A 12,124-nucleotide genomic window follows, 5' to 3' on the forward strand; every position below is an offset into this window, starting at 1 on the left:
TGGCTGCCTTCGTGTAGAGGCTGGGTCGAGGCAGGGGTGGAGGATTCAACAAAGGAACAATGGCTTCTGCCAGCACTTCTGGCTGGGAGAAAGCTGGCCCTCCAGCTCTTGCCCTGAAGCCAGACAATTCAGTTCTTATTTGTATGTCTCTGGCATCTTTTGAGCTGCTGCCCCAGTGCCGGGGCTCAGAGCAAATGAGTCCATCAGTGAGTTATTCTGTGTACTGGCCCTGTAGGAGGAATTCCTGGGACTTCAGTAGCCCTCCATCTCATTCAGCCACAATCCCCACTGGTTTTTACAGCCAGAAGTTATGGGGACTTCTCTTCTCAGATCTGGAGCCTGGTGTGGGGTTGCGACCCTCTGCTCCTTGGTGAGGACCTCTTCAGCTGAGATCTCTCTCTCTTGATTTTTAACTGCCACACGTGAATATGGGCCCAGCCCTTTCCTTGTCTCTGCCCCTCCTGCCAATCTCAATGTGGCTTCTGTATATCCTTAATTATAGGACTTCCATTCAGCTAGATTTCAGGCGATTCTTAAAGATGGTTGTTCTGTAATTTTGTAATTTTGATGTGGTTGTGGGAGGATGCTAGCACAGCATTTACCTATTCCACCGTCTTGATTGGAACTCATTATTGTCCAGTTTTTGACTGTAGCTATCCTCCCAGGTGTGAAAGGTATCTCATTGTGGTTTTAATTTGTATGGCTATTTGATGACTGTTGATGTTGAGCATCTTTTAATGTGCTTATTGGCCATTTGTATTTCTTCTTCAGATAAATGTCTATTCATATCCTTTGTTCATTTTTAAACTGGATTATTTGTCTTTTTATTATTGAATTGTAAGAGTTTTTTGTATATTTTACATATAAATCTCATCAGCTATATGATTTGCAAAATTTTTCTCTCATTCTATCAGTTGTCTTTTTACTTTCTGATGGCATCCTTTGAAGCACAGTGTTTTTAATTTTGCTGATAAGCAATTTATTTTTTCTTTTGTTGCTTATTCTTTGATGTTATATCTAAGAAACTATTGTTTAATCCAAGGTCACAAGGATTTACACCTGTTTTCTTCTAGGAGTACTACAGTTTTAGCTTTTACATTTAGGTCTTTGGTTCGGTTAATTTTTGTGTATTGTTTGAGTTCAACTTTATTGTAGTGCATGTAGATATTGTTGTTTTAGCACCATTTGTTAAAAAAAAAACTATTCTTTCCCATTGAATTGTCTTGGTATCCTTGTCAAAAGTTAATAAATGTGATGGTTTATTTCTAAATTCTCAATTCTATTCTTTTAATCTATATGTCTATCTTTATACCAGTACCATATTGTCTTGATTTCCACAGCTTTATAGTAAATTTTGAAATAAAATATGTGAGTCCTGCAGATTTTTTTTCCCTTCAAAATTGCTTTGGCTATTCTGAGTCCCTTGACTTTCCAAATGAATTTTAGGATCAGCTTGTCAATTTCTAGAAAAAAGCCAGGTCAGATTTTGATAGGGATTGCTTTGAATCTTTGAATCAATTTGGGGAATACTTGTATTTTAACAATAGTAAGTCTTCTCATCTGTGAACATGAGCTGCCTTTCCATTTAAGGCTTTAACGTTTTCAACAATATTTTGCAGTTTTCAGAGTTTAAATTCTATGCTGCTTTTGTTAAATATATTCCTATGTGTTTAACTCTGTTTTGTGCTACCTTAAATGCAACTTTTCTAATTTTATTTTTAGTATGTTCATTGCTACTATATAGAAATACAATTGATTTTTGTATATAAATCCTGTATCCTCATCAAAAGTCTTGGTGATGGCAATCTAGGATTTTTTGTTTGGTGTCGCTGAAAGCTCTGAGTATAAAACAAAATTTTAAGCATGCTTATGTAACCCAACTGTATAAATTTATAACCTTATTTTGATAGTATATATGATACAGTTTCATATTACAGGCACTATTTTTAGAGGTGAAAATTTTTAACTATATTATTTATATACTTTTTAGGGATGATAACCCTTTTATGCATAATAAAGCATGTAGCTAGTATTTCTAGCAATTGTAATCATTATCACAGTATTTTGTCTTTGAAAATTTGTAGGTCCCCCTTCCCAGTTTCTTTCAACATAACATGATTTGTTTCATATTATATATTTGTTTCATATCCCTATTTTATAATCTATGCTCACATTAATTACAGTTTCCTTCTCTTGGACACATTTTTCTTTTTCATGTGGGTTCCTTTACTTGGTTTCATTGTCATTTTCATTGATGATGCATCTGTTGATTAATTTTTCTTCTTTAATGCCTGTCCTTTTTGTTCTTGATTTTACAGGTTAGCTCTATTTTTTATTTCAGCTCTGTTTATTGGTATTTCTAGCTTCTATTGACCTGTGACCTTTTATGAAGTGCTTGTAATATTTATATGTTTATGAAAATGACAGTCCATCCTCTGCCATCAGTGGTAATTCCTATTTAAATTTTCTTTAAAATGGTTTTGGAAATAGTTTTTTCTTGTTGTAATATATGCATTCTAAATTCAAAACGAGTTCTTAGATTATCGAAAAGTATCACTTATAGGCATATGTAAAGTTTTATTTATTTTTTATTCTGGTAAAATATACATAACATAAAATTTACCATTTTAACCATTATTAAGTGGACAGGTCTGTGGCATTAAGTATGTTCACATTCTTCTGCAAATTTAAAGTTTTTAAAGAGAAAATAATATTTATTTTTTAATTCTTCAGATCTTCCTCTTTCTCCCTCAGTACATCTTTTCTGCTGATCAACTTTTCTTTTCTTTTAGATGCTGAGGAGTTTCTGGCGGAAGGTTTGAGGAATGAGAACCTCAGTGCTGTTGCCAGGGACCACAGAGACCACATTCTTCGGGGCTTTCAGCAAATCAAAACTAGGTTTGTACAAATGGTTCGATTATTCTTCTTCCTAAGCCTTAAAACAATTTATAATTAGTAAAGTCTACTTTAATACTGTATAAATTAACAAGGTAAGACATACTTATCAGAGTTTTTTATACTAGGTAGAGGCTTAATAAATATTTTCTGCATTGGATTGGAGGTAGGCAGGCATAGTTATGTAGTTTACCAGAATGTAAATATTTTGATAATTACATATCTTAAGATAATTATTCTACTTTTAGCTTTGGATTGTTATGTTGGTCTTTATTGCACACTTTTGCAAAATGTGTGAAAAGCTAAACATTTATGCTTATCCAGGTTACTAAAGGGAAGACGATAGGCAGTGTGAGGTCATTAATTTTCATTGTGACTGTTTGTCCTAGTTTTATTTCCACATCTCCTTTCCTAATAGAAAATTTAACCTAGACTGATTCTTTGACCATATTGGAATCAGATTGGGTTTGGATATCGTGCTCTTTAAGTTTTTCTTTTTTTAAAAAAGGTCCTGACTTAATTTGTGACTTTTAGAATGTGAGCATCTGACAAATGCATACACCTGTGTGGGGGAGAAAGAAGTGAAAAATTCCTTTACAATATATTTCTCAACCACTTCTTACTAAAAATGTGGTAACTAAATGAAAGTTGAGGATCAGCGAATACTACTTTAAGCCTTTTCCAACGCCATAGCAATGTGATTCAGAATGTTAGAACCGAGTTCTCTTAGAAAAGGGAGAGCATCTGCAGGTTTATAACTGGGAATTAATTCGTGTGGCTGACCGATCTTAGTATCCACTTAAGAAACCTCACTGAAACTCTTTAGAAGCAGGGAATTTTATCCTTTCAAAGGGCACAGCCAGAATCTATTCCCTCCAGGAATGTGAGAGAACCTCACAAGATGCCCTGCTGGATCTTAATCGATCTTTCCTGCTGGCTAATTAAGCATCACTTTTACTCAGCAACTGGGGACTGTGTAATTATCAGCCTGGGTTGCCCTGAATAATTGAAACAAACTGAATACAGAAGATGGGAGGTTTTTGCAAAAGTGAGAACATCTATAATTTTTGGTAGGCTGGAAGAGTGTTTAACAACTAACTTTGTCGTATGTTACTTTATTAGTAGATAAGCTCAGGCTTCGTTGTGACCCTGAAGGCTTACTTAGTAACCCATAGAATTTTTTATTTTTTAATAATACAAAACTGATCTTTATATTATAGGATTATTATAAAGCTAGCAGGAGGAACACAGGCGGAATTATTTTAAATTGTATTATAGGGAGAGGGATGCCCAAAATATAATTGTGTATATGGGGGTGCTATTGGTATAAATCTGTTATAAGGAATACAAAAACAATTTTACTGTATCTGTAGGGACAAATATACAATGAGTAGGAATTTTCTTTTCATATGTTTGTACCACAGCATTTGGAAAGGGCTAAATTTCAATCTGAAATTGGTAACAAAAGGCGATTTTGTGGTGACTCATTGTTATCAGTTGCATATTACTTCTTAGTCCTCTTTTTTTAAAATGTATACACACGCACACACACACACTCATGCACACGCACATAGAAGCTATGTTTGTTATGGTGTAGAGAAGTTTTCTTGTTCTTAAAGAACTTGCTGTGTGGTTTGTGGGATAGACATTCAGGAAATCATCAGCAGAAGCTTTAGGAAACATCTGCATTGTGGATGGGTGTTTTCTGTTCATTGATTTGTTGCAAGAAAGATGACACTTTATTTAGAATTCAGAATTATCAGATCACGGAGGAAATGAGGAGCCAGAAATTAGATACTGCACAAGAAAATGGAAAAATGAGGCTTTCCTTTGGCAAGCTGTTTGAAGTTGCTTTATATCTACCCATTCAATCATTATCCTGTTACTGTAACCCTTGTTTTACTGAATCATCTTCTTCAGCCATATTGCCTCCGTAGTCTCATTTATGACTGATCAGTGTTTTGCACTTATATGTATCGATACCAGTTGGTTTGAAAGCACTGAAAGCTTGTGCTTTTGTTGTGGGGCAGTTGTGTCCAAAAAGAGATTTGGAAGTCATCAAACTTGAGAGTTAAATGCTGAGTAACATGAAAAGAATTATAGAAAGTTATTTTTAAAGTTTTATTTTTAGTCATATTAAAGCGATAATATTTTAAGGATTTGGTAAATTTGGGTCGGGGTAGGAACCTATCTAAAACTATAATTTGGCACATCAGGGCTCGTTTGGAAGGTACAACTGTATCTTTGCCATGTCCTTGCTTTAGTTCCTTTCTTTCCTCCATGTTGTGCTGCTTAAGAATGAAAGGGGTGGAGAGAAGTGAAAATAACACTGCCTTTGATTCTTGGTAAACTCTAGGGGTATGGCCTTATTTTTTTATGGGGGTTTGGAATTCAGTAGTGTTTGTCAAGGCTGTGGACTTGCTGTAAATTAAAGCATCTGACTCCATCACAGCTGTTATAATGTGCCATTTACCACCTTTCTATTGTCTAGAGTGACTGACCTTAGGAAATTTTGCTTATGTCAGGAGTCATGGGTGTCCTCCAAGTGCTCATCTGTTTTTCAGTACAAGTAGCTTAGCTATTCTCGCCCCTCCCAGACTTAAAAACAAAAAAGTAAAATTGTATCTGTATCTCTACCTACACATGAGTTTTTTTGGTTTAACAGTGTGACCAATGAAGGATAATGTTTTCCATGTAAGATAAAAAATGGATGACAGTCTGTGATGCCAAGGAGATGAAGCCCTATTGTGGTATTTAATGTCCTGAGCTGTGATGTTTGTTGCTCTTTTTCAAACTGCCTCCTCATTTAAATCTTCTCCCTGAAAACTGCATCTTTCATATTCCTAGTCCAAGTTTTCATTGAGCTCTTTAGAGAATGATTAGAATGAAAGCCAGGCAGTGGCTCTTCCTGTTTTATTACAGTGGTCACTGCAGGATCAGTACCAGATGTGAGACACCTGGAATGAAGCAGACATGGTCTACACTCAGACGCTGTATGCCATTCTTATGCATTTGGAGAAACAGAGCATTTTTTAGGTTTGATTCAGGGGAAGCCATCTGACAGGAAGAATACATGGAGAGCGGGGGAAGGGATGAAGAAAATAGAATATTTTTATTACCGACATAGGGATAAATTCTCTCACAGTGGCTTATTTTGGAACAACTAGTCCTTTATGCTCACTGTAAAGGCCGGAGCCAATAGAAACAAATTTGGAGTATTGTTTCCTTTTGTGAAACCTAAAGGAGTTTCAAAAAGAGACAGGTAGATTGATAGCACATTGGAATGGAAAGAAATAAAGAAATAATTTTATGTAACAGGGTTATGGTCAAAACCCACAAACCCCAGGACATTTAAAGTATAGGCTGAAAGAGTGTCTTGAACATGTCTCATTGTGAGTGGTTAGTATATAGCTCTGCGTGAAACACGATACATTAGTACAAATATTATAAAAGTGATTCCAGTTTTCTTTGGGAACTTTAAGTTTTTCTTTTCAGGTTAACATGGATTTAGCTTTAAAACAGGATTTAGCTTAAGAATATGTCATTCACATGCCTTTGTACTATAGGAATAAAGACAAGTAGTTACTCTGATATGACTCTTGGGAATGAGTTTCAAAGTAGTAAACATACTGTAAATATCATTACCATTAATTATATAGAAAGTTTAACTTTTCCTAAATGCTGGTTATTGAGTTTAAAACCATCAAAACAAAACACATTCAAATGAAGTGTGCTTATCAAGAGAACTCATATATAATGTGCTATTTATATATTTGTGTTACTTGCAAGTTGACATACTTGCTCATAACATTTCTTGCTGTTGTTCATTTTGCTACTTATACTGGAGTTCCAGTGCCAACGCAGGGAAAAAAAAAGAATAGAAGGTACTGGTATAATCCATCTAAGTTTAAAGAGCTCTGAAAAGGCTCAAAAGTCATAGCAATAATTCGACCACATTTTAAAGGATAAAAATTCATTCTTTCCTTTTTTAGTCCTATCCCTTCCTCACATCCTTAAACCAAGAAAGAAAATAAAAATTCGCAACAGCCTCAGGGCTCTCAAGTGATCAATTATATGCCAAATTCCTGTACTAGCTCACTGTTATTCAGTGAGTATATGTTGAGAGTCACGATTGTCTTAAAGATTTTTGGAGATATACTTATCTGGGAGTGGAGGGCTGTGTTATGTTTTTTAGTCTGAAATACTCTACAAATAAGACTGATATAATATTGTCTGCTTTCGATCTCTTGGCTTAACCTGGAAAGGAAGATCATCTTATTATGCATTCTTTCATAGCAAGTCTCCTGTCCTTTCAAAGCAGCCTTGAAATGTATAACTCTCTTTTTAATTTTATGATGAGGATTTCTTTGTTTATTCTTTCACTTGTGTGGGTATCTTGGGTTTGGTACCAGCTCCATGATTAAATAGCTCTATTTTTTTTTTTTACACTGGTCTGGTATGATGGTATTAGGGTACAGAAGCTTTTCTCTTTTGGCATCCCATAAAATAAATATATAATAACGTTTCAGTATTTTTTATTCTAAGTAATAATAGGTGGGTCTTAAAAAAAAAGTTTGGATGAATAAATTTGTTCCTTTTCAAAACTTTATTAAAACTTCTCAGTGCTGAGCTCTTTAAACAGAATAATATATTCTATCAAGAGTGAAAGGAATTTTGAAATGTAATCTAGGAGGCAGGCAGGTAACCGAGCTTGCACCCTTCAGGTTGAACTAACCCATTAGAATAATAAGCTGAGTACTACTCTTTGGCCAGATAGTTTACTGAAATTTGCTTTACTCTTGATAGAATTACAGCCATCATTATCACTTTGGTGCATTCCTGTTATCTACTCAATGGGATTTATCTTGGAAGGTCTCAAGAAATCCTCAGGGTCAATTTTTTAATACATGAAGCTTTTCTATTTGTCTTTAAATGGAGGCTCTTAATTCATGCATCATGGGAAAAGATCATTTGTATGAAATTACTGTCTTCATTTTACTACCATTTGCGTTAGCCTCGATTTTCATTCTCATTTGATCTGGAGCTAGTCTTTTGTCCCTGTGCTGTACTATTTTCTCTGCTTACAGAAAGCCAATGACAAAAAGTGCCTCTCTGTACTCACCTATTTGTGGATCTCCAAGAACCTTGTCGTGCAGGACTTTTCTGACTGCAGTTTCCTCTCATTTGCTTGATTTCTCTCATTTCTGATACAGACCTACTGTGTGTCGACCTCCTGATACAATGAAACTGGAGCAAAGGGTAGAGAAATGCAAGAGCACTGGGCTGGCTGTCAGGAGCCCAACTCTGTGTTCTGAGGTTATTTCTTATAACACTGACTGATTCGACTGAAGGTTCCCCTTCTTACATTTTCTTTTTAAGTTGCCTCCCCCAAAATGTTGTTTAGAATTATTTTTTTCTCCCAAATGTTACAAGAATGCAAACGTGACCAATGCAACCTCGAATCCTCTATTTGATTTCTTTTATGGTATCGCTATGATTTTTTTTTTTTTTTTAATTTGGAAAGGGATGCAGGAAATTTCATTTCCTTAGGATTTTATTTTATTTTATGATTCTGTTGAAAATGAGTTGGGCCTAAAGTGGGTTTTTATACTAACGCCATGTGAATCATTTCTTCTTTGGAAGCCGATCTTCTCTCCCACTGTGTAGCCTCATCTAGTCTCCCAGAAGTGCAGTGCTAGCAGGGTTGATAATGAAATGCGGTCCTACTTATCATGCTCAGCAAAGGGCTCAGAGAAGACGGAAAAAAAAATCAATCCCACAGGAACTTCTCCACTGCTAGATATCCATATTTAACCCCCATGCATTTAAAATGGAAATGAGATATCTTAGGGTTTTAGTTTTTGATTTACACAAGATGTCACGGCCTCCTTGGCAATGGGAATATTTTACAGACCAACCACTGACCTGTTTGGGAAGATCTCAGCCTGTCGCCTCAGGTCCAGTGTAGTTTCTTCATAATATTTTTTCAAAACTCTCAGCCGTGCTGTGCAGTAGTTTTGATTCTTCAGGCTTCAAAGGATATCCTTTCCAGGGCCAATCTTCCAAAAGGAAAAAAAAAAACCAGTGTAGAGGAACAAACAGCTCATAAAGGAAGGAGCAGTTCTTCCTGTGGTAGTTCTTGCTGTAGTCAATTAATAAGGAGTTTACAAATCAGGAATACCACAGCTTGGCAAAGCCAGGAAAATTTCAATTTGATGCTAGTGCTTTGTTATGAAATTCCCACTTGGAGTGACTCAGTTTTCAGTAGTCCAGCTTCACATTGTTTTATCATAGACACATTGTGGCTTATATAAGATGACTTATCATTAAGAGTTCAAACTCAAGCTCCCTCGAGTTTGTGAGCCTTATAAGGTTCTCATTATAATTTATGGAAAACTTTATGCCCACATAATATCCAATTAGCTGTTTACCTAAGTTATAGTAGTGAATGTCTCTCATTTGTGAATTCTGCCATAACCACGAACTCCATTGTACAATCTGGTAATAGAGACCTTCTGCCATGTCTGCCAAGAGCCTTTATTTCTTTGTTGATGAGAGAAGTGAGACATAAGAAATTACTCTAAGTAACAGAATTAATAAAAGATTAGGATTTAGAATGTAGAACTTCCAATTGGTTGCTTGGCTTACTTAGCCAAGTTATTACAAAAAAAAAAAAAAAGCATCTTTTAAAAGATTATTGGTTTAAAAGAACTGTAAATAAATACTGAAATTTAGTTAATTATATAGGATGCTAAAGTGTTTAGGGATGGAGTGTACTAATGTCTGCAATTTATTTGAGAATGTATCCAAAAATAAGATGAATGGATAGATATGTACCAAAGTAAATGTAACAAAATGTGAATCATAGTCTGGGTTTTGGGTACATACAGGTGTTCTTTCACTTTTTACATGTATTTGAAATTTTTCATAATACTATAAGCTTGCAAAAAAACATTATTTGTTTCACTTTGCAGTTCAAAAACCATAGATTTCACTCACTGTGGTTTCAGAAAACCATAGACTTCCTCAATTTGGAAATGTAATAAACATACTTGTGATTTTTTAGGATGATAATTTTCTAGGAATAACATTATTTTTGGATGAGTGTGGACTAAGGGATAATCCTTCAGTTTGTTATTTCTGACATAACTAACTAACTTTAAGTAGCTAACTTTTATTCTTCTTTAAAACTTCCAGGCCAGCAATTATTAAGAGCTGAAATTCAATTCAGACATTCTTCCCAGGAGATCCTGAAGTTTTGATTTTTTTTTTTTAAAGAAAGGCAATTTCTGACTTTTCTCATAAATTTGATAAAAGGAAAGCTAATATGAGATTGGTAGTCCAGTAGGAAATGGAACTCAATTTTACATTTTTAAAATCATTTTATGGTATTAAAAATGACAGAGGTTAGAAACAAAGCTCTTATTCTTTTATTGAACTAGAATCGAAAGTGGCAGAAAATCATTTTGGCCCTAGTGCAGTAAATGTTATCACTAAAACATGTTCAGAAGATATTAGGATAGTCTCTCAAGCACTGGAGACAAACGTTCACAGAACAAGAACTGATTTTTCTGTCCTTATCTAGAAGTTATTAGATGTCCAAGAGATGAAAGTATCTTAGCTCTAAGAAGACAGGGGATGGAGTATGTGTTGAAAATGATAATGTCTCCATTCTGGAGAGAGGTGAAAAGGAGAGAATATGGTGGAATGGAGGGATAGGTGGGCCAGCACCTGAACCAGCCCCAGCGCTGAGGAATCCAGAATCAGAGAAAATTAGACTTGTGCAAAATTGTGACCTGATGATGAAAATGATAAGAAAGCAAGCAATACTATTCATTAAAAAGGACTGTTTGTATATTTTATTTAACAGGGAAATTAAACCAGAGCTGTCAGCAGCTACGTTATTTTGAGAATCTGGTAGGAGAGAAATTTTAAGTCCATTTGGGAAAAACCAATCATTTATGAGCGTGCAGTGTGATTATTCTTTAGAATTTTGTGTAAATGGAGCAGGTTGGTAGGCATATGTTTGCTGATCCTATAATCATTAAAATTCAGAATAAGTAGGACTCTTGTGAAATTGAGTTTTCAGGTTCCAGCCACTGTTCTATACTGCCATATGGCATAACTAGAATTAATTGCTGTTCCCAGTCTCTTATTCTTTCACTGAATAGCTAGGTGCTCTGTTTGAAATATTAGAGGTTCCACAGAAGTATTTAATCACATGAGATAGATGTTTGACATGTTCACGAAAGCAGTGTGTGTAGCTAATAGTCGCTTAGAAGAAACAGCCCTCGTTTGAGGTTTTCTACCCCCTCCACTCTTTTTTATTAAATAAATGGATGGATAGGAGAATTAGCAAGGAAAAGAGGAAAGATTTTCAGAACTTTACAGGTAAGTAATAAAAAAGGTAAAGAAAGGAATCTTTTTTGCTAGTGTCTTCAGCTCCTTAAGACTCCCCAAGTGTGGCCCATGGACCAGCAACACCATCACCTGGAAACTTGTTAGAAATGCAGACTCTCAGGTTCCATTCAGTCAGACCTAGTGAATATAATCTGCATTTTAATAACATCTCAAGGTTATTTGTATGCATGTTAACATTCGAGAAGCACTGCTCTAACACGTACTTTTAAGTTCTTTTTAAATTAAGTTTCTCGGAACTCAGAATACGTATTTCTGGAGATTATAAACTCCTTAAAGGCACGGATGGTCTCATGTTCATTAAAAAATAAAAAAAGTCTAGCATGGTGCTGGCATGTGGTATGAGCTCAATGATGTGAGTTGAGTAAATGGGGGGAAACTGTTATAAATGTGTTTTTAGATCTAGGCTAAACCTTAGAATAAGAGACCCTCTTTTTTAGGAGAAGGTTTACTATTTCATAGCCAGCCCCACATAATCTTTCCAGAGATAGGATGCTTTCTTTGTGCTAAGAATTAGGAGATATACAGCAATTTGTAAAGATAATGACCATCTCTTCAAATGTCTCCTAGGATAACATTTCTCTAACATTCTGTGGTAAAAGGTTACAAGAGTGCAGACCATGTATTGGAGTTCTGTTGGAGCATGGATGCCAGTCATTCCGGCCACCTTTGTGACTCTTCCCCAGCCCCTCTGCCTCGGGTCATCATCCTTCCTATTCAGCTTTGCACTTTCTCATCTCCACCGTCTCTCATCTTTCTTAATGACCTCTCTTCTAATCCTTTCTTTTTTATTTCCTAGAATCCATGTGCT

General features: G+C 35.4%; 1 protein-coding gene across 1 annotated transcript in view; it reads left to right on the plus strand.

Moving 5' to 3' along the window:
- The window catches only part of LOC105307279 (src kinase-associated phosphoprotein 1-like), a 76,320-nt gene that overhangs the window by 28,808 nt on the left and 35,388 nt on the right, over nucleotides 1–12,124 (plus strand). The window contains exon 2 of the mRNA XM_011382708.1: nucleotides 2,793–2,898. Within this exon, the coding sequence (XP_011381010.1) occupies nucleotides 2,793–2,898 (106 nt within the window). The remainder of the gene's footprint in view (nucleotides 1–2,792; nucleotides 2,899–12,124) is intronic.

Source organism: Pteropus vampyrus, unplaced genomic scaffold (genome assembly GCF_000151845.1).
Source record: "Pteropus vampyrus isolate Shadow unplaced genomic scaffold, Pvam_2.0 Scaffold486, whole genome shotgun sequence".
In the NCBI taxonomy this organism is placed as follows: Eukaryota; Metazoa; Chordata; class Mammalia; order Chiroptera; family Pteropodidae; genus Pteropus; species Pteropus vampyrus.